At 49.2% G+C, this 27,198-nt stretch overlaps 1 protein-coding gene across 1 annotated transcript in view; it reads left to right on the top strand.

Annotated features, from left to right (window-relative positions):
- Nos1 (nitric oxide synthase 1) overlaps positions 1-27,198 on the top strand; it is a 110,191-nt gene that overhangs the window by 5,764 nt on the left and 77,229 nt on the right. The window contains 2 exon segments of the mRNA XM_036172049.1: positions 16,595-17,360; positions 17,362-17,690. Of these exon segments, the coding sequence (XP_036027942.1) occupies positions 16,980-17,360; positions 17,362-17,690 (710 nt within the window). The 5' untranslated portion in view covers positions 16,595-16,979.

Below are 27,198 nucleotides of genomic sequence, written 5' to 3'. Positions count from 1 at the left end.
GTCTTAAATGAAAAATTTAAGAGCAAAGACTTAAGTTTAAGAACTTAGGGCTGAAAATTTGGTGTGAAGCCTCATGCCTGAAATCCTAGCACTTAGGAGACTGAGGCAGAAGGGTTGTTCCAAGGTTGAGGCCAGTATAAACTACTGAGCAAGACTCTGTCCAAAAAAATAAATAATAATAATAATAATAATAATAATAATAATAATAATAAAGAATGTTATACTAATGACTATTGATATTAGCATATTATATTTACAGAACGTTATAATTATTTTTATTTTTGCCGTTACTCAAGGCTGAAACATTGTGTTGGCTCCAATTGATTTTAAGATGATTCATTGTAAGGATAAGGACCAGGGTCTGGCTCGGTGGTAGACATATGCAAGGCCTGGGCTTCAGATAAGTGAAGACAAACAGGTAGCTGAACAGACAGACAGGCAGGTAAATGACAGATAACTGGATGCATAAAGAGCTGGCAGGTAGATGAGTAAATGCACAGCTTAGTGATGCTCTGATGGGGCAGATGAGCGAAGATACATGTAAACAGCTACGAAATCTAAGGCAGGTTGTTATGTTATTTGTTTAGGGTTTCTGTGTGTAAATATTTCCTAACAAGTCATTCGTGCTCACCTGTGATCCCAACACTCAGGAGGCTGAGGCAGGAGGAGTTCAAAGCCAGCCTTGGCTAAAACAGCAAGATCTGTGTGAGTGAGTGTGTGTGCACACGCATGCATATGTGCCCGTGTGCATGATTTCCTAATAAAAAGTTGAGAGGTACAGTTTCAGTGAAACTTTTCTCCTTGTTCAATTTCCTGATCTCTTAGAAGAATAATATTCATAGCCTGGGCCACATGGGACCCTACCTAAAAATAAATAATGAGAAATGTATCTTTCCCATTCCATACCATCACTCCACACATACAGGCATGCACACGCTCCTCAGCGCCCACTCTCTCCCCTCTCTCCCTCCCCCTCCCCCTTTTCCTGGAAGACTCACCTCCCTCACCAACCCCCTAGGTGTAGTAGAGAATCATTGTTTTTCCCAGCAGCCTTTCTTTACATTTATCCTTGGGCATTTTAATTAAGACTGTGAGTCTCGGCTTTCTGGACGCTGGTGACAGTGTCACGAATGTCTCTGTAAGTCCCCACCTAGCACTCTTTTTTTCTCTGGGTTCATCATCTCACAGGCATTGAGCAGCTTCCAGGTGACTGTTCTCTCGGCCAGCAGCCAATCGTGTCCCGGGCTTACCGGTGAACATGCAGTAAACATGCAGTGAACCTGTGACTCACTCCTGGAGTTGCTTCCTAAATTGCCCTCTCCCAGGCCAGTGTGGCATCCTGGCCATATCCACAAGCTCTGCTCTTGCTTCTAGCTCTGTGGAGTTGTGACAACTCTGACCTCCCTGGTGACAGTCAGCCTTCTCCCAGGCCGGCCCTGTCACTTCTGGGGCTGTTAGTCCTGTGACACCAAGCGTGATAGACACCTCCATACGAACAATCATGGAGGTAAAGACTCCGGAGCTGGTCTGAGCTGGCTTCAAGTTCAGTAACTGCCAGTTAATTACTCTGTAGCCTTGGGCACGAGGCTCAGTAGCCTCTCCCAAGCCTCTCTCTTGTGGAAGCCAGGTTAAACCACCTCACCTCACACCTCAGGCTGTTACAATCATCAGTTAGATGCTTGGGAAGCGCCGGCAAAGCCAATGGGCAAAGATCAAACAGACCACACTATAACCATCAGAATTCCTTCTGAGTTTCTTATCCCAGTACATGTGGGATGGTGGGGCGAGAATTTACCAGGCAGTCAAAACGGGGTATAGAAGACAATTATGGTTGGAGTTTCCAGGATCATTTATGAAAACATTCTTGATGGACAGTTAAAGCCACTGACGAGGAGGATGTAACCAGGGACCTGGGACAAGGAAGCAGGTCCACCCAGCCAGAAGGATCAGGCACAGTGGAATTGGGGGGGGGGGCTATGCGATGGGATTGGGGACCCCTGGGAAAGGAGCACACAGCCTGCCTAACACATCTGTATCTGGCCAGTATCACTCCAAAGGCATGAGCTGGATAGAGAATGAGGAGATGGCTCTGTTGGTAAAGGACTTGCCACTCACACATGAGGACCTGAGTTCAATTCCTCAGGGCTTACATCTGAAGCACATACCCATAATTTCAGTACTCGGGAGGTGGAGATGGAAGGATGTCTGGCTGGGTGATGTAGCCAAATCAGCAAGCTCCAGAATCAGTGAGAGACCCCAATTCAAAAAAATATGATGGAGAGCAATTCAGGAAAACATACATAATCCTCAGGCCACACATATGTACCTCTTACCTAGCTCCTTCTTTCCTTCTCTCTCTCTCTCTCTCTCTCTCTCTCTCTCTCTCTCTCTCTCTCTCTCTCTCTCACACACACACACACACACACACACACACACACACACACACACACACACACACACACACACTCGCCAGTCAATGTTAAGGAAAAGTATTAGCCGAATAACTATGTATAACTGTGTTGTGAGACACGGGGTGCCAAGAAGGACAGTGTAAGGCCAGAGTGGGAAAGAAGACCTTGGCTCATATCATCCCAAGTCACTATCCTCATTTTATAGATGAGAGAACAGGAACAGGGATGCTAAAGGCCTGTGCAGAGCCACTCAGGGTCAGGATATGAACCCAGTGCTGGGGAGTGTGTCTCTGGTCTCGGTCCTTCATCCACCTCTCTGAGTCATCCAGGACTGATTAGTGACCTAGGGTTGTCTTCGTTAAGTGATTTCAGTTCGAGAGAGACTTGTAACATTCTTCTGAGCCATAGAGAAAGAGGGTGTGTCCTCGAAGCTGAGGTAGGCTGGGACCTCCCAGGGGATTGGCAGGTGTACAAAAGGAGCCAAACACCATGCTCAGGGAACACACTAAGATGGGAAACTCGTGGGACCCGGAATGACCTCTTTCCTCTGTGTGAAGGACCAAGACTGGAATCTGTTCAGCTCTGGGGAAGGTCAGAACTGGGATTGACAGCAAAGAGAAAAGGCCTCACTGAGAAGAAAGACGTTCCTACAGGAAGAGCTTGGTACCCACCCCACAGTGAGAGAAGCATTAGATGGAGCAGGTACCTGCCAAGAGTCCTGGGTGGTAGGGAGCTGACCTAGTAAGATTCCAGGGTAGGAAGCATACAGATAGCGGTGGATTTCAACCAGGGCATGGACAGTTAGGGGCAGCCTCAGCCAGAGGCGTGAGCTGCACAGAGGCTGAGCGCCCTCAGGAGACCTCATGAGTCACTTCCGTCTTCCAAGAGACCCTAACGCGCAGCCGCCTCTTAGCCCTTCATTAAGGAGTTCCAAAAGGAGACTTCACGATTTCCTACTGAAACGCTGAAGGAGTCTTCAATCGGGTCTTCCCTCCAAAGCCACGGCAGGAAGCAGGTGTGAAGGAGGCTGTGTGGCGGCCAATGGTGACCAAGAGCTCAGGTGATGCCACCACCCAGCCCTGCTGTGTTTGACAGTCAAAACTGTGAGCTGTAGATTTCCAGCCACTCTCTACCTACGTGTTTCTTGACTACCCTCAGCAAGTCCGAATAGTTACAATTACTTAACCTCCCCTCCTGGTGAACCATCCTCACCTCCTTCTAAGATGGAGAGCTGAAGAAATCTCAGCTTGATATGAGCACAAGAAAGCCTGATGCTCCCATAAATCTTACAAAAAAACCTCCACTTTGTAAATTGAAGGGGGACTCAATGTTGTGGACCACATATAGCTCACCTGCGTACCTGTGGGCTGTTATAAATAGACTCTGGCCAGAGCCTTTTTTTTTTTTTTAAGCTTCATATCCCAGATCAGAAATGCTTTTGTTCAGAACAGGGTGTAGATTGAGCTGAAATTGGAGTTTCATTTGAAACTGTCATCTTTGTAGGTCACAGAATTGTCAAATTTTGTATGATTCAACCTAGTATTATCACAGTTGCTACCTGGAAGACTTCTGCTTGAGGCTTTGAAAGACTGACTAGTGCTTGAAGGTGCACCAGGCATTTGGAAGTAAACTAGGACCCAAGTGTCTCAAATGCTTCTTTGGTCCTCTGCAAGTGAATCTGAGGCATGTGAAGTGGGGCATCTGGGTGGGGCTTGAGGGTTTATATCTCTGATGGTGATGCTGGCCTGCGGACTAGGCTTTGGGAAGCAGGACACCAGGTGATATCCATCCCTGGTGATTTCACAGAGACCCCTCTTTTTCAACTCCCCTTTTTCTGGGTCTGTGATTGGTTTCCTGGACCCATGAAGTCCAGCTGACTCTTCCCTTTGGCAGGCCACCTCCATCCCTCCTCCCCCGTAGCTCCTGGAAGGAAAGGAAGGGATTTTATTCTCTTCTCTCTTTTGGGGCAAATCCCTGCTGGAACTGCCAGACGCTGGACATCCCAGGCTCTCCCGTTCCATCACAGTCCTCACTGGTTTGATTCTGTAGATGTAAAGGCTCAGTTCCTCAGTTGTTGGGCACCTAAGATGTGCTGAGCCCCAGGCATCTCAACGAGGATACAATAAACCCAAAAAACAAGACCTCTGTCTGCAAGTAGCATCCAACCTCACAGCTCATTTGGTTCACCAGGCATTTTGGTTCTGTTTGGGGGAACAAAGTAGTTGCCCAATAAAAGCAGTTGATGAGAGAATTGTAGCAGGTTTTCCCAAGACCATGTTCTTCATTTTAGTTTTATTCTTTTAGTTTAAAAATGCTATACTGTGCTTTATAGCTCCCTCACAACACTGACATACAGCCTTTTATCATAATCATGAAATTGACCTTTGAAACATTTACTTTCTGAAGTGGCTAGAGTCCATTCACCTGGCCAGCACCTGTGAGTCCTTCCAATACCCTGTTCTCCATCCTAAGATGCCAGTAGTACTTGAGGGTCATTCACTAGAAAGGAGAGGAAATCAATTTGTAACCATCTGGGCTTTTTTAGATAGTCCTGGAGCATCTAGATAGAAAGAGGCCAAAATCTGCAGCCCGCTTTCTGACATTCAAGAGGAGATAAGAAAATGAACGAGAGCCTGGATGAGTCTGGGGGTCCTGAGTTTGATCCCAGCTCCGGCAGTCTGAGGAACTCTCTGAAGCCTGTCTCTAGCTGTGAGCTTGAACTCACCAGTCACCTTGATCTGCACACTTCTCCCCTTAGTCCCTGTTGCTACCTGGAGCATTTGGAAAACTGTAATGCCATAGACTCTTTGCCTGGTGAACTCCTAAGCATTTGACTCTGATGTTCTGAGATTCCTGAGCCCTAAGGACATTCTCAGACTCCAAGACAGGACTGAAGGGAACAGCCCAGAGTCCCTCTCACCTTCCAGGCACTGAGACTGCAGGTCGCCTCTGTAGTCAGGTTGCTTAAGTCACAAGCATGCAGTACTAGTTGGAAAATGACTAAAGAGCAAAGACATCACGTTTAGACAAACTCAGTTTGTGCCCCCCCCCCCACCATTGACTCCATCGATGTCAGCCGCCTTCCTTAGTGTCTCCGAGGCTTGTTTCCCTCTATAAAGAGGAGATAAATAATATCGTGTCTTTTGGGATTTCTTTTAAGTTCAGTTAGATCACTCACTAAAGATCCTGCTAGAGCTAGAGATGTCCCTCAGTTGGTAGAGTTCTTGCCTAGCAAGAGGTCTTGGCTTTGATCCCCAGCACATATACCAGGCATGGTTGCTTACGTCTATGATCCCAGCACTTGGAAGACAGACGCAAGAGCGCCTGAGGTGCAAGGTCATCCTCGGCCATACAGTGAATTCAAGGCCAGTTTGGGATATGTGGGACCCCATCTTATTAATTTGTTAAAATTAAGACACTCTCTACAAAAAGTGTTCAGAATATTAAAGTCATAACATTTGGGATTGGTACAATTCATCCATAATACTACTAATTTCATATGTTTAAAAACCTAAATAATATTTAATAGAAGATGTTTCTGGAACTTGAACATGTATTCAGAAATAAGTATTACATGCTTCCAGACTAATATCTTCTAAGAAGAGAGTAAATTGTATTATTAAATTCTTCAATTAAAAGTAGACTCTGTCTGAGAGCCATATAAACAGCAGATGTATATTGGGCCCATACCTGCCTTTGGGACTAGTTTCTCCTGTCCTGGGACCTTGTCCCCACACCCATGTTGTTATTTGAGAGCCTTAAGCTTTTGCTCAGATTTGACCCTGTTTGATTTATTGGTATTATGGACATAACTGTCTTAGGACAGGCATATCTCCCCCTCCATTGCCGTGTTTTCTCCCTTTGCCGAAATTCTTCTGTGGCGAGTTCAGAACCTTGTGGATGCAGCAGCTTGTCAATGGGCGTCTTTGAAGTTAAGGGGCTTAATACCAAGAGTGCCTTAAATAGAGGTTTTTACCTTGTATCCTTCCAAGAGCCCATTTTCCCACATTCTGGACCTAACTTCACCACCCTCCCACCCGCATTGCATCCAAGCATGATAGGCAGGAGAGGGGGGAGTTTACTGAATCTTTAGTTAACACTCAGCTGCAATTTGGGGCATGATGTGCTCGATGTCTCCTTAGAGACAAGGACCCAGCGGTGTCATTACATCTGACATGATGGTTTACAGAGTGTTCTCGACAGTATCCACCTGCTTGAATCTTTACAAAATCCTCAGGAACTACTTCTGACTACCTTTTCAATTTCACAAGAAAATTGAGAGTCAGGTGGTTAGACAACATGCCTGGCATCCATCCGCCAGGCAGGGACAATGCCAGAGAATGGACCTGATCAAGTATTTTTTCTGTCATCCCCTTGGGCTCTCAGAATAGTGGGAGTCAAGGATCACAAAGTGTTGACTCCCACGATCCTGCAGACCACCATCAAATCACGCATCAGGACGCAAAAAGCACAATTTCTCAAATGACTTTTGCTCACTGTTACGATTTTCTCCCATCACACAAGGTTGCGTTCCTCTAGGAAATTATTTCCTACCCCACCTACGTGGAAACTGAAGCCAAGGAATCTCTGAAGATGCCACCCTCTCCCTCAGCCCTCTGGCCCATCAGTCACCACATCCCCAGGGCTGGCCTGCCTTCTCCACTCTGCACCCTGCCCTCTGCCCTGCTCCCTCATGGTCACTACCCAGTGCTGACCACACAGTACCTGGAACAGCTCCTGCCTGGGCTCCCGTGGCCCCCTGGAATTTCCTCCCATCTTTACCAAGTCAGAATCTGACCACAGCCCACATACAGTGCCTCCAAGTTTCACCATCACTATCAGATTGTTCAAAGGGCGTTTTTAGTCATTGTACAAAACAAAATAATAGGCTTCATTACGACTCTTGGGCTGATCCTTTCCTCCCCACAAATAGTTCCTTTTCAACTTTGCCATCCTAAAAATGACTTAATCTAGATTTCACATAAGAGAAAATGTGTAAGCCCCCACCCCGCCCCACTTTTCGGTTTTGTTTTTTGAGATAGGACCTCCCTGGGTCATGCAGGATGATGACTCGGATTCACGGCACACTTCAGCCTCAATTTGTCTTTCTGAGTCTGACTTATTTCATTTAACATGATGACTTCCAGTCCTATCCATTTCACTGGGAGGGAAAAAAATGACATAATTTCATTCTTTACAAATAAACAAAACTCCATTACACACACATGCCCCGCATTTTCTTTAATCCACTCATCTGTTGATGGACATCTATGCTGGCGCTCTTCCCTGGCTGTTGTAAATAATTCTGGGGCACTGAGTTTTGTGTGTCTTGACTACTAGCCTAAAGTGACTCTAAAGGTGACAGTTAAGAGTGGTACACATGAGTCCCGGATAACCCCCCTGAGCACATACGCACTTAGTTGTCCCCCATAATTCATAGATGGAGCCCATCAACATTCCTGCCTCCCAGATGAGGAATCTGAGGCTAGCAGAAAGTGAACCTACATCCCAGGTTTTTTCTGGCTCCGGATTCACGCTTTGACCTCTACCCAGTGATGGGGCAGGCCTGGCTAGGGTGAGAGATGAGCAGAAGGCAATGGCGAAGCCTCTGCTCTGAACTCTGGAACTTTCTGTCATTGTGACGGATGTAGTAGCATACAGGTGGCTGAGCTAGCTCTGGTAATTGAGTTTGGGAAGCCAAGCCAAGATGAAAGATCTGCGACTCCCCTGTCTCTTCCAGCATGGGGACAGAGCCCTGTACCTCTCCCAGGGTGGTAGATAGTGACATCTCCAAACCTTCCTCACAGGGCTGGCTCATTACTGAGTTTGGGGGCTTGAATGTCTCTGCCTGTGTCTCTCGGGATCAACATCCCAGCATTCTCCATTCTACTCATTCTCCATTCCAAGGAGGAGTTGGTGGCTTGGGAACAGACACTCACTCTCCCGGGACTCGGGATCAGTCCACGTATCCACAGTACAAAGTGCCTGGAACAACACGCATCTACCAGATACCAAAGACGCTTTGTTTAAAGATGAATGCTCAATAGTCAGAATCGGCTACAAGGAAATTACAAGGACCTTTTATTGGATACATTCCACAGTCCATGGAACATTAAAAAATCAGACCCTAATAACTCTCATCTCCCTCCATCCGCAGATACTAGCATTACCATCAACTCTGTTTTACAGACCGTGATGCAGACTCAGAGAGGTTGAGTAACTTCCCCGCCATTGTGAAGCCAAGTAGAGACAGCCTGGCTTCCAAGACCTTGTCCTGTTTGGGAAAAGTGATATTAAACAATAATCAAAGCAGTTATCAATAACCAAGTGTAAAAGAATAGCCAAAAAGTAAGGTTCCCTTTTCTACCCGAATCCCACCCCTTTCCCAGAAACAGCCACTGATGCCAAGGGCCTGGCTGGGTATGTATGGATAGGCAAATTGGATTCGTAAGTACATATGTTAGTAGGGTCCACATTAAATGGAATAATAAATCTTTTTTGTTTCTTTTTTTTTTTTTTTTTTATTTTCAAGACAGAGTTTCTCTTTGTCACCCTGACTGTCCTGAAACTCACTCTATAGACCAGGTGGGCCTTGAAATCATAGAGATCCACCTGACTCTACCTGTGCTGGGATTAACGGTGTGTGCCACCACCACCCAGCAGAGTAATACATCTCAAAGATCATTCCTCATTGACTTTTTAAAAAGCATTTTATTCTTCAAGAACTTTATACAATGTATTTTGAAAAGGTTCACCCTAACTCCTCCCAGAGCCACCCCACCTCCCTACCCACCCCCAATTTCTTGTCCCCCCCCCATCTCTCTCCCTCTCTCCCTCCCTCTCTCCTCTCTCTCTCAACCCATTTACTCTGATTTGTGCTACCCACATACTCCTGGATGTCAGGCCATGTTCTGGAGCATGGTCAGTCTGTCCAGAGCTACCCCTTAAAGAAAACTGACTCTTCCTGACCCAGACGCCATTCGGTGTCAGTTGCGGCTCAGTTTGGGGTGGGTCTCGTGAACCTCTTCCGATTCCATGCTGTACCTGGCTTGACAGCTGTACAGACAGTCCCAATCCCATGTTGACTGGCTTGGTCTTATACAGGCAGCCACAGCTGCAGGGAGTTTGCGGATGCAGCCATCCTGTCATACACAGAAGACACTGTTTCGCTCCAGTGTCCCCGGCCTCTGGTTCTCACTCTCCTTCCACGCCTCTTCTGTGATGTTCCCTGAGCCTCGGCAGGGGTGGGGAGTGAGTGACCTAGATGTCCACTTTGTGGCTGAGTACTCCACGGACCCTCACTCTCTGCACCTTGACCAGTTTTGAATTCCTGCACCTCACACATCCGCAGCACAAAGAAACTTGTCTGATGAGGTCGGGGAGCTGCCCTGATCTGTGGGTAGGCAGGCAAGGTTTTAGAGGACTGTTGGCTACTGTGTCTGGTCAGCAGCAGGGTTATCTGGGGGTTATCCTGATGGATCCTTGCAGATTAGCCCCACCCCAGCTTAGCACCTGCCCAAAATGACACAGACACCACACTGCGCGTTTACTTTTCCTTGACGGATTGGTGAGTCCTTAGACATGTGTATGTATGTGTGCATGAAGGTATGTATGAAATGTGTATTCATGCACATGTATGTATGTGTTCATATGTGCATGTCTACCCCTGTGTGTGTGTGTGTGTGTGTGTGTGTGTTTGTGTGTGCTTATTGATGTTCTCTGTGGTTTATCTGAAGGAGAAAGTCCAAATTCTCGATAGCCAGACCAAAGGTATGTGCATTTTAAATTGAGGGGCGATATTGTCAAATATTAAAGAGTCTGTACGAAGCAACAGTGTAAGAGAGGGCCCATCCCCTGCCCAGTCCCCCAGCCATGAGGATCAGAATTCTACAGCCCTCCTCCGTCCTACTCTGAGCTCAAACTCTTCCTGCCCAGCTGTGGATTCAGTCTGAGAAAGTCAAAGTCATTCTCAGGAGGTTGCAGCCCCGAAGGGGGGGAGGGGCTCCACAGTTTGCTTGCGTGATTCACAATAGGACCCAGAGACTCATCTCTGGGATCCCCAAGGCACAGGATGTCAGCACACACCCTGCTGACTTGTGGGGGCGTGGCAGGCTTGGGGCTCTGGCTTGCTGGCGTGGGAGAGATGGCTTCAACTTGGATCTTAAAAGGCTGCAAATTAAAGACTATGGAAGTTGGTTGTTGGGGTATTGTTAAAAGGGGGCGCAGCTTGTTGTCTTTTGTTTGTATCAGGGGAGGCTGTGTCTTGTGCTTTTTAAGACTTGAGAACTTGAAATGTGTTTTTACCTAAGATCAGAGAGAGACTGCCACACAAAGCTGTGGCTCCGAGGGCGACCTTGTGGCTGTGCAGACTGCAAACAGGCTAGGTTTTGTTTTCTTTCATACTGTTTGTTTAAAATATAAATGCATCTGTGCTTAGGACCTAAGTGAGCTGACATTCCAGTATGAGGAAAGGTGTTTGGTGACGAGGGTGTGCCCACCGACTTCTGACTTGCAGGGCCTTGGGAAGATGCATGCATGGATACCTGTCCTTTCCAGAATGATCACTGTGTATACATGTACAGAATTTACCATGCATGCATTTTTCTCACCCGACACGGAATAGGATGGCTCCGTTCTGATCTGCAGATGCCCATCTTGTTCTCCAAAACACACTCCTTGCATATAGATGTTAGATTTCATCTGATGCCCAGAGACAAGCGCTCCAGGAACTAGAATATTAGTCCTAGACACACCCATTTCTAACCTCTCCTGTGTATCGATAGGTTTTCTCCTCCATCATTTCCTCCCATACCTGTGCCCAGCTAAGTCTCCAGTAGATTCCTAAGGAACAAGAGGGAGGAGAGATTGTAGGGACCTCACTAATATTTGTGTATTCATTGGGTGGGCATGCTTGCCACGGGCACATGTGGAGGTCGGAGGACAACTTGGAGGTGTCGACCTCTGCTCCCACTGTATGGATTGCGGGGATTGAACTCAGATCATCAGGCTTGGTGATAAGAGCTTTTACCTGCTGGGTCAGGCCACTGGCCTCATCGTCACAGTTGGACCCACAGTGTCTGATGACAGTGTGGTAAGAGCCGTGACAAACTGTTCAGCTTTGTAGTAATCACACTGAAAAGAAGCTTAGTAAAGGAAGAGAGAGGGTTGCAGCTGAGTGGGATGGCACCTGCCTGGCGTGCACCTGGCATCCTCAGCATCACAAAAATATACGTAACTAATAACTAACTAAATAAATAATAAAAAGCTAATGAAGGAAAACTGATTTCCATAATTCTGCTTAGCCTAATAGATCCATAACAGTATCATTTCTAGATGGAAACATTATTTTAAATTTATATATAATGTGGTAATGCTAGCCCTTGGGAAGCTGTCATCAAGTGGGTCATGAGTTCAAGGCTAGCCTGGGCTAACATAGTTTTTAAAAAAAAAACCTAACTCAGAAAAAAAAAAAAAAACTGATATGTTTTGCAATCTCTTTCTCATACAAGTCCTTGAAGCACAATGTGTACTTGGATTTTTCCAGAACATCTTAGCCACAGTGAAGGAAGCCCAACCAACATACAGTGAGCAGCTGCCATCTCAGACCCTGTGGCTCACCATCATCTGATAATGATGATTAATGCAAAAAAAAAACAAAAAACCCACAATTCTCACCCCAAAGGGAGCAAGAGAGTTTATTTTGGAGCCACATTTGAGTGACCACCACAGCTTAGGGACAGAGATTCAGGTTTCCCCAAATTCCATGTTCTGTCATGAAAGTGGCTACATGAGATTCATTAGCTACAGACTAGAAGACTCTGGAAGTGTTTACCGGACTTATTAGTCTGGGCGCGAGGGGGCAGTCACAGCAAAGCCTGGGAGATTCCACTGTGGGCCTATGTAACATCCGACGATATCTTTAGCTTTGGGATTGGGGGAGCTAGTGGCTGGCTAAGAATCCTCTCTAAAGTTTTGATAGTCACAAGGACATTGGGCCCAACACAGGGGTGTAAAAGGGCAACTTCCAAAGGCACCAGAATTAGCCAGAGATGATCTGGCTCTGATCTGCAACATTCTAACTCTTCATAGTCTCAAAGTTCAGTCCTTCAGCCTGTAGTCGCTTTAACACAGGCAAGGGTTTTCTCTCTTCCATCTCACCCAGACCCCTTCTTCCTGGGAATTTCAGATACCCGTGTTTCCACTTGAGTTCACAACACTGAGCATGCTCCTGTAGTCTCCAGACTTCTCTGTTCCTTGTTTTTCAATGAATGAGCTATACTAGGCTCTCAATGGCTCATCTTCATCCTGGTCTAGAAATGGAAAGTGTGCCAATAGGAAAACCACAACAAACATAACAAACCAGGACAAATGATACCCAGAGCAGCTTACGTTCATCCTGTGTGTACATGAGTAGAGCCCCTGGGCGTGACCTTGAGCAGCATAGGGCTGAAATGTGAGGCCATGGTGGAGGGCATGCTTTGGGGAGAGATGGAGGTGCCATCGTGTCTGAAATTGGCATTTGGCCTAGATCTAACCATGACTATTAAACTTCTCTGGAGTCTCCCCTCTTTCCTCTCATCTTCTTAAGAGCCTACTGATAATTTAGCCGAACAGGAAATAACTTCATAAAGTGTAACCTTCTAAAACAAGGCAAAACCAGAAGAACAGCAAGGAGAGTTCACCTCTGCAACCCTCATCCACCAGCAAGGCAAGGATGAGAACGGCTCTTCATTCCTATGATGGCTGTAAACGGATAGAATCAAATCCCCGCAGAGGGCTTGGCACCCTTCCTAGCCAAGAACTCCTACCATCCCCATTCCTCCCCTTGTAGAAATGAGACCCAGGGTGAGGAGCTGCCCGCCCAAGGTCACACAAGAAGGAGGCGACATCAGACACTCCCTATTTTGGCTGCTTCCTCCTCCCTGGCAGTCGTCCCCTTATTTCCTCAGGGCAAGGTAAAGGAAATAAACACTCCCAGAATGAGTGAAGTACTCAGCAGAGGCTCATGCCCAGGTGTGGTTTCCATGGTACGTACCGTGCACGTGTGTGTGGGGGTGGGGGGGGGGGGGATTGAGAGAGATTTGTTTAGAATCCCAGCTCCCAAAAGTGGCAGCAACTTGGCAGGACCGTTCAGCCTAGATTCTCTCTCTCTCTCTCTCCCTATATCCCTGTAGATGATGCTCCCGAAGGAACCAGGTGAGAGTCCTCAGTGCCCTTTGCAAGGAAGGATGCCCTTAGAGATGTCACAAAAGGACTGTGATTGAGGGGAAGCAAAAGACAGAATACCAAACCGTACTGATTAAAATCCAGGGAGTCCAAATCACCATGTTATATAATAATAAACAAAGACGGGTTTTCCAGGCGATGTTCCTCTCCGTGGCATGACTTTCCCTGTATTTTCTGTGCCTGTCCATTCCCCGGGTTAATCAGCTGGTGGCTGCTACTAAAGAACCATTTTACAGATAAGGGAAATAAGGCTCAGGGCAAACAGGAAGCCCACTCAGAAACACAGACAGAGCCAGGCTGCGGAGACTCGGGGGACCTGGATGTTTGCAAAGTGGGACACATAAGCGTCCCTACAAAGTTTCTTGTGTCTACCTGCAAAGGAAGGCAGGTGAACTTGACTCTGGTCAGGCTAAGAACAAGACACGATGGCAGATGGAATGGTTCTTCTAGGTAGGAAAAAAGAAAAAGCCAGGTCACTGTGGGGTCAAGACTGTGGCAAGTGCTCAGGCCTGTAATCCCAGCTACTGAGGCAGGAGCATGGCAAGTTCAAGGCCTGCCTGGACTACCGAGTGTGTTCAAGTTCAGCCTAGGCAACTTCAGCAGACCCTGTCTCAAAATAAAAATTAAGAAGGGATATAGTCTAGCATATACATGAAGCCCTGGATTCCATCCCCTGTACCACATGAAGAAAGGGAGAGAGGGAGGGAGGAAGGGAGGGAGAGAGGGAGGGAGGAAGGGAGGGAGAGAGGGAGGGAGGGGGAGGGAGGAGGGAGGGAAGGATGGATCCTAGTTTCCCAGCCACCTGCCAAGAGGCCCCCTGTTTCTAGAAGACTGCAGAGACAGAGGGTAAGCTGAGCATGGCTGAAGGTGGGAGACACCGTGACATGCTTTGTTTCTGGTTTGTTTCGTTTTAATCAAGGCACACCAAAGGCCAGATCCACACACTGTCCTTTACTAAGGCACACTGTCTGACCTAAGCCAGGGTTGGTAATAAGTGAGCTTGGGGTCCTTGCCTCCCCTTCCAGACCCTTCTCCCATTAAAGAATGGAGCCCAGAGCCAAATGTGGACCCCAGAGAGAGCTCTAGAGCCCCAGCTGTCTCCACCTTTGGCTGGAGTTTGGTCCCCAGAAGATGGAGCACTTATGGGGAGCTAAGGAAGCAAGAGAGAGAACACGTCCTTCTAGACAAGGGAGAGCATGGTGGTCCTGGGTGCTTTTCCCTGCACACCAGAGCCTAGGCAGCAAGATGCTAAAACATACTCAGGCTACTGACACCAGGGCCACGCACAGCAGAGAAATGCCACAGCGTGAGGGCGATGCATGAATACACAGAGAGAAACACACACACAGAGCCGCGCCAGATGGAGAAAGCGGCCTGGGCTGGGCCAGGGATTCGTTACTCCCCAACCCACACAGAGCGGCTGGTGGGGTTACGTAATACAAGCTGCAAAAACACTAACCAGCCTCCTTCAAGGGGCCCTGGAGGAGGAAGGGAGGACCTCTTCTGAAAGGCAGGGGGAACCTCTGTAGTCAGCTCCAGTTCTCGGAGGCAGTGGGCACTTGTTTCTGCTGGCTCAGCCCTGGGGTGGCCCTGGGAAGGTGCAAAAGCAAAAGGAAGCAAGGTTTTGGGTTTGTCAGTCATGCCAGCAGATGGGCGGCCCTCCTTGTGCTAAGGCATGGTGAGGATGCTGGAAAGAAGAGCCTAGGGATACGGGTAGAACCGGGGCTTGGAGGGGAGAAGAGAAACGGATGTAAGGATTGGCTTGTTCCCCCCCCCCATCCCTACCCAGCCCACCACTAACAGATCACCTGTCACAGCCCACAGCTTCCCATACACACAGCTCCTTTGCGTTTGCCTGATCTGAGCCTACCACCATGCTACAGCTTGGCCCCTGCTGGCCTTTAACACTGTAAACATCACCCCAAGTCCCTACCCTGGGACAAGTGATGCTTTGAAAAATGGATAGCAGTTTAGAGAACTTAAATACGGAGCTGTGAAAATATGCATTGGGAGTAATTATCGGGTAAGTTTCGAAGCTCAGGCTTGAAAGGGAAGCTGGTCTGTCCCTCCACCGCCTGCTCTATGTGACCTTGGACCAGGCACTGAGACGTCTTTCAAGTTGGGGCTCCAGGTCTAGGGGTGGGTTTCTGTGGACATCAAAGGAGGAAGAATAACTATTGAGAATAGATGTATTCAGAAACTCCTGTGTTAGTCTCCCGTCAGTGGATATTGATTGAGCGTGTTAGGTGCCATTACTAAGCCCAGAGGGTCACAGTCTGTCTTCCTCATATTCCCTCACTGGGGTTTTTTCATGTGGTATGTGGGGAACAAATGTACTCCAGAGCTTTGTGTGGACCTAGCTCTTTGTCTCGAAAGTCTTCTTAACATGACAAAGTGTCTATTTTTGAAATTGAAATGAGCTAATAATGAGGGAACCTGTTGCCGGGATTAGTTGGAATCCTCTGTCCATGGTACCGCTTAATGCAGCCTCTGAATCTATCCAGTGGGTTTTGTTCTTGGTGATGGTGGAGGTGGAGGTTGGTGGGTAGGTTCCAGAGTGGGGAGCCCAAAAATTGGTGCCAGAAGAGCTTCTGAGCTGTGAATGGGAACTGTTTGCAAAACCCAGGGCACTGAGGACAGTGTGATAAGTCAGAGCCGTGGATCCCATGCTGGGAAAGATAAAAGGTTGAGAATTCTTACCCTTGGGTCTCTAGGGTTGCCTGGCTATCTTGACTGTGGTGTCCCAGGGAGGCTGTTTGGTCCCTGAGGGCTTTGATCACAGGGATAAAGCCAAGTAGCCTGTGCTAACAAAGGTGGGTGTCCCCTCAAGGAAGGCCAGCTTCAGCACCCCAGGCATCCATGACTCAGTGTCTTCCATCCTAGTTCTGAGGTATGGGGTGCTCTGCTGCACTCTCTCCCTCTCTCTCCTCACCTGCTCTCTTCTTTCTACTCATCAGATCCAGAAACCCCTACATCACATCTGCATTTGACAAGCTGGTGACCAAGATGCCCAGAGACTAGTCCCCATGCTTGTGTGTCACTTTAGACACGGTCATAAGACGCAGCAAGCCCCCAGTCCTCCTGACCTGTTGCTTGGGGACACAGCCCTTCATTGCTCCTGACATCTGCCTGGTGGACATTGGCTTCCTTAGAGAACAAGGAAGGAGGTGGGGACACATGAAATCATGCCACCCAAGGCTGAATGGCAATGAGCCGGTGACGCCAAGTTGACGTCAAAGACAGAGGCGACTAAAATTCTGTAACCAGCCCTTTTTCCGGAGTAGCTCAGGTCTCCTACAGGAGTCATCTTAGCCTGGAGGCCTTCCAAAGGACACAGACACCATGGAAGAACACACATTTGGGGTTCAGCAGGTCCAACCCAATGTCATTTCTGTCCGTCTCTTCAAACGCAAAGTCGGGGGTCTGGGCTTCCTGGTGAAGGAACGGGTCAGCAAGCCACCCGTGATCATCTCAGATCTGATTCGAGGAGGTGCCGCGGAGCAGAGCGGCCTTATCCAAGCCGGAGACATCATTCTCGCCGTCAATGGCCGGCCCCTGGTGGACCTCAGCTATGACAGTGCCCTGGAGGTACTCAGAGGCATTGCCTCTGAGACCCACGTGGTCCTCATTTTGAGGGGCCCTGAGGGCTTCACTACACACCTGGAGACCACCTTCACGGGGGATGGAACCCCCAAGACCATCCGGGTGACCCAGCCCCTGGGCCCCCCCCACCAAAGCCGTCGATCTGTCCCACCAACCGTCAGCCAGCAAAGACCAGCCATTAGCAGCAGGCAGGGTCACAGGTCCGGGTAATGGGCCTCAGCATGCCCAAGGCAATGGACAGGAAGCTGGCTCAGTCTCCCAGGCTAATGGTCTGGCCATTGACCCTACAATGAAAAGTACCAAGGCCAGTCTCCAGGACAGTGGAGACCATGATGAACTACTCAAAGAGATAGAGCCTGTGCTTTGCCTCCTCAATAGCGGAGGCAAAGCAGTCAGCAGAGAGGGACCAGCCAAAGCAGAGATGAAAGACACAGGAGTCCAGGTGGACAGGTAAGATACACAAAGTGTGTGCTTGTGTGGAGGTGTGAATGTGGAGGTTCCACCTGGCAACCCAGGAGCCAGCCTGCCCACCCACATGGCTTGGCCACCCTTCATCTCTCCCTGGAGATCCTGGTCATGCAAGGTGAGCAGACATCCATGTGAAGACATGGCTCTTGCCGTGAAACCGGGAGTCATTAATAACCATGGTCCAGGGAATTGTGTCTTCGTGTGTTTGTCCCATGAAATCTCCCAACGTCACATAAGGTGGGATGTGGGAAGGATGTATCAAGGGTGGGGTTGAGAGAGGTAGAAATGGCTTTGTTGATACTGAGCAGGGACTGAGAGGCATGTGCACAGAGCTCACTGGGCAGGTAGCTCATGCCATGATCCTGGGAAAGAGAGCAGAGGAGAGCTGAACTCTAAAACCCACTCTGCTTTCTCTTCTCTGTAGCCAGCTAAGGACAAGAGAGGCTTCCAAGGAGAGGGAAAGACTGCAGAATTAGTCCAGCACCCTAAACCACAGTCTTCCAGTCTGGGACCCTGGAGGTAGACCCTAAAGTACTGGTGACTCCTCTTGTTCACCAAACCACTGCTTTGGGAGTCTCTGGTGAAAGGCATCCAGCAGAGCTGCGGGTGTTGCCAGCTCCGTCTGAGGGAGGAACAGCTGGCCCTGGCAGTCAGAGAGTTGTGTGTCCCACAATTAGGGAATTCCCTATGCCTCTCCCGCCATCAAACTCAGTAGCCCTGCTCCAGGCTGCCAAGATGGGGATGGGGCCACTCTGAATTCAAACCTGCACGCATCTGCGACACTCACTGAAGCCATGTGGTGCACCCGGACTCCGGAGTTGTATCTGTTGTGTGCATGACACAAGCTGGTCCTAGTCAACTAACCCTATTCCTTAGCAGAAGACAAGTTCAGAGGGTTTTCCATGAGACTCTGTCTTAGCCAGTATGGTCGAGTCTCTGGCCAATGGCCGCTGACCATTGGGTGTATCCATGGTTCATACATTTGACTTGGATTGGCAGCTGGGTCCGAGACTATGGGTAGAAGGACCCCTTGGGTTCTATTTCAGACAGTCTTGCACTCCCAGACCCCATATGATGCGGGTCCTCCCCTGGAAGACCCACAGTAAGTGCTGGAGTACTCCCCGCCCGTCATGTGACTAATTTGACCCTGTCCCTCAGGTGACACTGGAAGTGACACAAAAGTGCCACCTAGACTATAGAGTCGTTGGTATAAGACTAGTGGTATGTATAAGTGATGAGCATGGCTGCCTTCCAGAACATGGGGTGCTGGGGTAGTTACGGAGCAAAAAGAGCACTGTAAACAAACTCCATACTCCGTTCCACAGAAACCATCGCCTGCCTTTCTTCCTCCAAGGAGGCACAGCCAGCGTGACATAGGACACTGCCCCTGGACCCATTTTTTTCTGACTTGGGGGTGGCTCCGTAAATCTCTCTCCCATCGTGTGCCTCCCTCTGGCTACCCAGATCTACCTTGCACATGCCGAGTGGCTTAGCCAAACGTCATAGATAAGCCGAGGTTTGAGAGAAAGCCACCCCGGAAGGCTCAGAGCCCTGGGAAGCCGCTCAGAGGAACAGGTTCTAGGGAACGGGTGACATTTCTTAACGACACTTGTTCCCCTAGCTTGGCGGTTTATGCACATGTCCTACCCAAGCCCACCTTACTAGCCGGAAGCTAGCATATGATTGGCGGAGCCCACCCCTACTTGACATTTTCAGACACTTCATGTCCTAACCGTGATACAAAGGACAGTGTCAATCTCCTAAAGAAAGAGGCAGCCATTGATGGTGTTGGTGCACATGGGGGACCTCAGCCAGCAGGCCAAAGGTGTGTGCCTGGACCCAGACCTGTTACACACACAGGAGCTTCAGATATAGAAGGATATAGATGTGTCGTCTTGGTATCCCAAGTGCCACAGTGGTGTCAGGGTTTGTGATGCAATTTTCTGAAATGAGCAATTTTCAACGAGACAACAGGTCAGCCTGGCTTCACTTGGTAACTCCCAGTTTCTATGGACTCACATTTGGAAGATCAAAGCCATTGGTATCGTATGGCAGAGCCCAGAAACTTCTGCCGGCTTTCCGTCTGTGCTTATTGAGGGCCTGGCTTATTGAAGGTCCTGTGCTTATTGAGGGCCTGGCTCCTTAGGCGGAATTTATCCTTGGCATGGCATGTCCCTCTGTCCCCACATGGTACCACCTCTATAATATAAGGAACACCCCTAAACGCAGAGAGCAGCAGCCCAGAATGTCCCCAACCCACTACCACACAGCCTCCTGGGGGCTGAAATCAAATGCCAGAGTCCATTTCACATTGTCCTTAGGGTCAGTCTCACACTGGCATCCCTGAGACCATCAGGGACCCTTGGTGCACACAGCTATGGGGAATATCTTATACTCCCATTGACCTCCCTGACCAGATGCCGTTTGGGGCTGAGGATTGTCACTGGCAACTTAGAGGCTGGATGAATGGTTGCCACACTGAGCCATTTCCTATTGTACCCAGATCCCACATTCAGGATACACTTATCAGCCAGTGACTCCTAAGGCCATCCGGAGCAGCAGCCACTGGCTAGTACAGGGTGTTCCCTGTATCGGTTCTGCTGCCCTTCATTCCTGCTATGAGTAGATTTGCTTTCTGCTCCATCACTGGGGTTAATGGGGACCAAAGGTGATGTGCTACTATAGAATGACAGCCAAATGCCCTCACCCCAGGAGCCAAGTGGTCCCAGGAGACTGCAAACCCAGACTTCTGGTACCTTCTGTATTTGAGAGCGGTCACTTTAAAAAGTGTCAGGGGATATCAAGGTTGCTCAGCTTGCTGCCCTGAGGCAGGGTTCTAAGGAGGCCAAGGTCCTTGGGCCAGCATCCATCTGGAACAGCCGGTCATCCTGGCCCTATGATCAGAAAACCTGCCCACCCCCCTGTTCACTTTTGCAAGGCCCTCGGTCAGTCCCTACATACCCCTTCAGAGGTCATGCAAATGGTGCTGTAGAAGTAGGACACATGGCTTCAGCCCGGTTTTCTAAGTGAGCAAACTGAGGATCAGAGAGCCAAAGCCACCTAGCCAGGGTCACACAGCCCTGAGTGTAACCTACAAGCCTCTCAATAAGTGTCTGGAGTTAAAGGACAAAAGAAACAGCTGTGGGAGGGGGATAATAAGCAGGACACCCACTCTGTGGCAAACCTGGGTTGGAGGATTGTGTCGTATGCCCACTCCTGGGGAAGCTGGCCCCATACTAACATCTCTCTGTCAATCCCGTTTCCTTCTTAAAAGTGTCCCATTTCCATGATGAATTAAGCAGGGTTCAAAGAGGTTCTGTTGTTTGTCCCGGGCCATACAGCTAGCAAACCACCAAACCAGACTCAGGCCTGAGGCTGTGCTCTTGACCTCTGTGGCCTCATAGATAGATGGCCCTGTTGCCCACAGTACATTTGGCTACTGGCCACTGGGTGTCTGAAGCTGTCAGAATATTTCATCTGAGTCTGGAAGGGAAACTAAGACCTTGAAATTGCTCTGGCTTGGGGTAAATAATGTAAGGCAAGATGACCAAGGTTTGTCATCCTTCAAGATGAGAAGGAGGGGCCACCTGAGTTACAGAAGAGCCTCTTTGATGGGTTCTGTGGGTTTCCCAACCTTCCAGCCATCATCATGGAAGAGCTGGGATCCCGGGTCCGTTCTTCCTGTAGCAGGGCAAGGTAACTGGCCTGTTTTTATGTAGTTCATTAGTGTTTGCTTACCAAGGTGCCCAAGAGGGGGCAGAGGAGATGCTCAGTGGGGAAAGTGCTCGCCACACAAACATGAGGAACTGGGCTCAGATCTGAGGCATCCACATCAAAAGTGCTAGAGAGACAGAGACAGCCAGATTCCTGCACAGTTTGCTGATCAAGCAGTCCTGCTTAATTGGAGAGTTCCCAGTGACCTTCACACACACATGTGCACACACATGCTCTCACACACATGTACATGCATGAAGGTCCTCATGCTTGCACATGCATGTGTGAGTGTGTGTGACCTCAGAGTGACCCTCATCTGGGCTGGCTCCAGGCTGCCTGGGTTGGTGCGTGTTGCACACACAGCTCTGAAGGGGAATGCAAAAGCTCTCCCACAAACTTCCCCGCCACAACCCAGAGTGACTTCCCTTCTCCCCCTCATCAGACACGCGTGTCTTCCCCAATCTGTCCTCCCCTGCCTTGTCCCCTTTCTGTCTTGTTACTTGGACACTCAGCCCTTCATCCTGAATGAGCTGTGGAAGAACTCACTCACGTGTCTACCTTCCCAAAATTGACATGTCCCCAGCGGGCTTCTCGCCGCCTTCCACCCAAGTGAGGTTTTGAGCAAACACAGTCTTGCCCCTGGTTCTGCTCTCAGAGCTGGAGACTTGCTCAGGGAGCTCTCCCCTCCCCGAGTCACATCAGAGACATGAAGAATAGACAAATAGACGTTTGCCGTCATCTCTTCCAGTGACTCATGCCAGGGAGGAAATAGGCCAGAGATTTGGGGGGAAGTTGCTCAGAAGGGGGGAGAATGTTAGGTGGGGGAAGACAGAGGTGCCAGTCATGTGAAAGCTGGGTATGAGGGCAGCCTGGCAAGATGGTAGGGTGGGTGCAGAGATCCGGAGGCAGGGACCAGCATGAAGGGTTCAAAGAGGTAAAGGAAGGCTCCAAGGGATGCAGGGTAAACAGTGGGTGGAGCTTTCTGTGGGAGCACCGAGGATCAAACTCAGGTCCTCAGACTTGCACTAAGGTCTTCAGGCTTGCACTAAGGTCCTCAGGCTTGCATGAAGATCCTCACACTTGCACAAAGGTCCTCACCTTTGCAGAGGGGTCCTAATGCTTGCACTAAGGTCTTCAGGCTTGTACTAAGGTCCTCAGGCTTGCACGGACATCCTCACACTTGCACAAAGGTCCTCACCTTTGCAGAGAGGTCCCAATGCTTGTACTAAGGTCCTCATGCTTGCACGAAGATCCTCACACTTGGACAAAGGTCCTCACCTTTGCAGAGAGGTCCTAATGCTTGTACTAAGGTCCTCAGGCTTGCACGGACATCCTCACACTTGCACAAAGGTCCTCACCTTTGCAGAGAGGTCCTACTGTTTGCACTAAGGTCCTCAGGCTTGCACTAAGGTCCTCACACTTGGACTAAGGTACTTACTCACTGAGCCACCTCCCAGACATCACTGCTCTTCAGACACATAGCCCCTAAGAATACTGAGAGCACCTGTGCTGTATAAGTCTGGCTGTTCACACACTCCATGTCCAGGTGGGACAGGACAGATGTTGCGTCAAGGCATAGGAACTCTCCTGTTCTCCTACATCCAAACCCAGCCTGTTACCCCCAATTTCTTTACTTACCTACTCTTGCAGGTTTAGGCTTAAGGGTCCTGCCCATCTTGGGGGTATCAGTAATTAGAGTCGTGGTGGTGACTGAGCCCCACTACCCTACCTCTCTTTTCCATCTTCAGCATCCCTTGTAGGATTCCCGTTCTCAAAAGCAAACTTTACAGCCTACCCTGTAATCTCAAGACCTAGGAGAGCTGAGGCCCAAGGGTGGCAAGTTTGAAGCCAGCCTGGGCAACATAGTAAGGCTGTCTGAAAAAATAAAAAGAATGACTGAGGGTGTAGAGTATTTTCCTAGCATGCACAGTCCTTGCTTCAGCCCCATACCTCATAAACCAGGTGTGATATAATCCTATCACTCAGGGGATAAAGCAGGAAGCTCAGAAGTTCAAGGTCATCCTTGACTACCCAGGGAATTTAAAGCCAGCCTGGGCCTGTCTCAATATAGAAAAACCTCTGAATTTATTTAATAAGACCTCCTCATCAGGGTGACAGCACCCTGCTGTAGCCAAGGGAAAGCTTGGCCAAGGCTGCCACATCCCACCTCCATAAACGTGGGGTCTTTGTATTACTCGGGCCCCAGCGTCTGAGACCAGGTCAAGGTAGCAATGAAAAGCCAGCGCAGGGCAAGGAGGATGGGAATGAGTGAGCCAACACATCCTTGGAAAGCTGGGCCAGGCTTTCCGCCAAGGCCAGCTGCTCCGCAATAACCCCATCGTCTGGTAACTGCCTCTACCTTCCCGGAGCCTAGACACAGGCCTGACACACCTGTTCCTTGCCAGGTCCCCAGGCTTGGCCAGTGGTCAGCCATTTGAACTTTCTGAGGAGTCAGACTAGGCTACCTGTCCATGAGTTCTGTGAGAGATTCCCAAATACCCTGTGCTGAAGACCTCCAGGTTCAGGATACTGACATGGTACGTGGCTAGGGCACATCTCAGCACAGTGTCCTCGGATATCTTTGTCACATCATGAGGTGTGCCACAGAGTGAGACAGGAAGCTCACTAACCCTCAAGGCCTGGGACCGAGCTCACTACAAGGTCTCTGGCTTCACACCTCCATAGTTGAGGCCCAGATAGTTCCAACTACATCAAGGCAATTCGAAGCAGCTGGACAAGCAGGCCCTGGACCCATGAGTGATGACCAAATAAAGTCATCCATCTACCCTTGCCAGAAGTCAAGAGACAACCTGCTTCAGTGGGCTCTTAGTATCCCCACCCCACCCCTGGGGAAATAATAAAAAAAAAATCACCAAGCCTGCATTTACTCAGTGGATGGAGTCAACGCTCTTCCTTCATTGATGGGAAGTGTCTAGCACCTAATTTAAAGTTCTGGGCCCTGCAAGTTGGCAGTGCAGGTAAAGGTGCCTGCTGCCTTGTTGACCTGAGTTTGATCCCCAGGCTATGGGAGAATAGACTCACTCCATAAGTTTTCCTCTGACCTCCACACACATGCTGTGATACTCTGTATGTCTGTCTCTGTCTGTCTCTCAGTCTCTCTCTCTCTGTCTCTCTCTCTCCTCTCTCTCTCTCTCTCTCTCTCTCTCTCTCTCTCTCTCTCTCCCCCTCCCTCTCTCATTCATACACTCAAATATTATTTTTTAAGAAAATGCCCACAACTCTTCATGAGTATGTGGTTTAGCCAGATGCACCTCCAGGGTCTGCTGTGTACCCCCATGCCCCAGGATGCCTAGCTATAAGAGGAAAACAAAAAAAAACAGCTTTGCAAACTTCCCTCACTGGGTATGTGACCTTGGACAAGTGACCCAATCTCTCTGAGCTGCAGTTTCCTTCGTTGCTGAGGAGCGTCATTATAGCTAGTGTCTTATTTGTGCTATGTGCCAGGCACTGTACACACGTGACGTCATGCAGTACCCTGCAGAGGTGGGTGTCCCATGTGCTTTGAAGGGTGAGCAGAGGCAGCACTCAGCTGGGGGTGGACAAAGGGCACACAGAGGAGGGGAGAGTGGAGATCAGGTTGGGAATTATGGCAATCTAGCTCCATTTACTGCAGACCTGTACTTTGGAAGTGTCTAGTGGCCACGTGTGACTAGTGACCATACCTGATGGTACAGGCAGAAAGCATGTCCATCATGGCTGACTATAGCCTGGACAGTGACAAAAGACCCTGAAGGTTAGAAGACTCTGTGAACAAAGGATGGAGAATGTTGGAGAGTCACTAGCAGGTTCCCCCAGCCCTGTGCCAGGAGGGTCCTCTCGCTCAGTCATTACCCATGCTGTTATCAACTCTCAATAAGTGACACACTGGGGCTAGTTCCATGTCCAGATTCACCTGGCTTACTAAGCAAAGCCAAGGGTCAAACCTGGTTTGCCCAGTCCCCACTGTGGATACTACATGGGTGCCACTGTGAGCAGACCCCATGGGATGCTTCAGGAGCCCTCATCATGCAGACGAACCCCTGGGGTACCAGGTCCTCCACAGCCCCTCTCCTACAGGCTGTGGGTCAGGAGGTCTACTCCTGAATTTGTCCTGAGAGCATGGAGATCAGATAGCTCAGCTCTGGCATTCCCTGGGCTCCATACTAAAAATGTCCACCCCTGTTCATCATACATGATTCTAAAATCAGCATGTGTTAGCCAACCCATCCAAGTGCATTCTTTGAACAAAGGTGTTCATAACAGAAAAAGAAAGAAAAGGAAAAGAGGAGGAGGAGGAGGAAGAGGAAGAAGAAGAAGAGGAAGGCGAGAGGAAGGAGAGATGAAGGGAGGAAGGAGAGAGGAAAGGAGGAAGGAAGGAAAAACACAAAAAATAGATGTTAAACCTGTGAGCTCCTTCCTGCAAGGCCCCAAGAGGACCCACCCCAGTTGCCTAGGTGATGGACCTCACAAATGCTGAGGCTCTTGTTCTGTCACCTGTGGCTGAAAATCCAAGTATCTTGACTTGTCTTTCTTCCCCCTCCCGGCCCCTTTTGTAATCTCAGAAGGGATGTGAGCTAACAGCCAGCCATCAGACCTCAACTTATACCTCGGCTTCAAGCTGTGGGCCTCTAGGGAACACACATTGCCTCTCTGGGCTGTGCTCTCTTGTCTGAAACCAAGAGCAGCGAATGGCTGTTGAAATGAGATGAGATAACTGTGTACAAGTACCTGGTACATTACAGACGTCCTCAAATGCATTAACCTCTTCCCTTGTTGGCTGAGGCCCCCATTTGTGGTCACATGACGCTGTCAGCTCAGGAACAACAGAGCTGAAATGGAGCTGAGTGACATTTGAAGCGGCCTTCTACAGCCCGTTCCCTAGTTAATTGCTGCACAGGTAATCCGTTGACTTGGGAAATGCTGGCCATCGAGAACCACTCTAGGGATGCTTTGGTGACATTTTAAAGAGGGTGAGACAGAATGTTCCCTCTGATGTAATCCTCACCCAGCAGAAGAACAGAAGTGGCTGAGCCATGGGCCAGAGGGGCCAGGGGAAACCCAGCTAGAAGGGGTGGGCTGGCCCCATCAGAGCCGTGCAAAGGGGAACCACTCAGGGCCCTGCATTCAGAACCAGCCTCCCAGCTCCTGATTCCTCCTAAATGACAATCCACACAGACCTGGTTAGGGGGAGTCCCCAAAGCTGGGAAGGTTAACACAGAGAGCTAGACAAGAGACAGGCCCCATGCCTGCAACCAATACCCACAGGGGACACAAAATAGATGAGTGGCTTGAAGTTAGGGATAGGGTGTGACAATAAGGTACATCTGCAGTTGGATGCAAGGTCAATAGACAGAGGGGAACAGGTCAGCCCTCATAAGAAAGGACAGAGGTAACATAGGCATCTGGGTAATGTGGTCCAGTATTCATCCCTGAGGCTGGCTACCCTACAGGGCCTTGCTATCATAGCCTTAGCCTGGGCCGATCAGAAGAAAGGTCAGGAAGCCAATGGGGCTTCCTATGCAAGCGATCACATTCTGGAGTCAGGCCCAAGCCTGTGGTTGAGGACCGTGTAATGTGAGCTAATGACTTTCTGTATCTGGACCTCGGCTTTCTCATGTGATTCTTATTGTGATGCTGGTAGTGGTGAGATCGAAGGTGGTGGTGGTCATCATGGTGAAGAAGGTGAGGAAATGGTGATGGTAATGGTGATCATATGATATGTTGATGGTTATAGTAGCAATGATGGTGATGATGATGATAGTCAAGATGATAGTGA

This window comes from Onychomys torridus, chromosome 22 (genome assembly GCF_903995425.1).
Source record: "Onychomys torridus chromosome 22, mOncTor1.1, whole genome shotgun sequence".
NCBI lineage: Eukaryota > Metazoa > Chordata > Mammalia > Rodentia > Cricetidae > Onychomys > Onychomys torridus.
The sequence above is the reverse complement of the archived record's forward strand: the minus strand, read 5'-3'. Positions and strand labels throughout refer to the sequence as shown.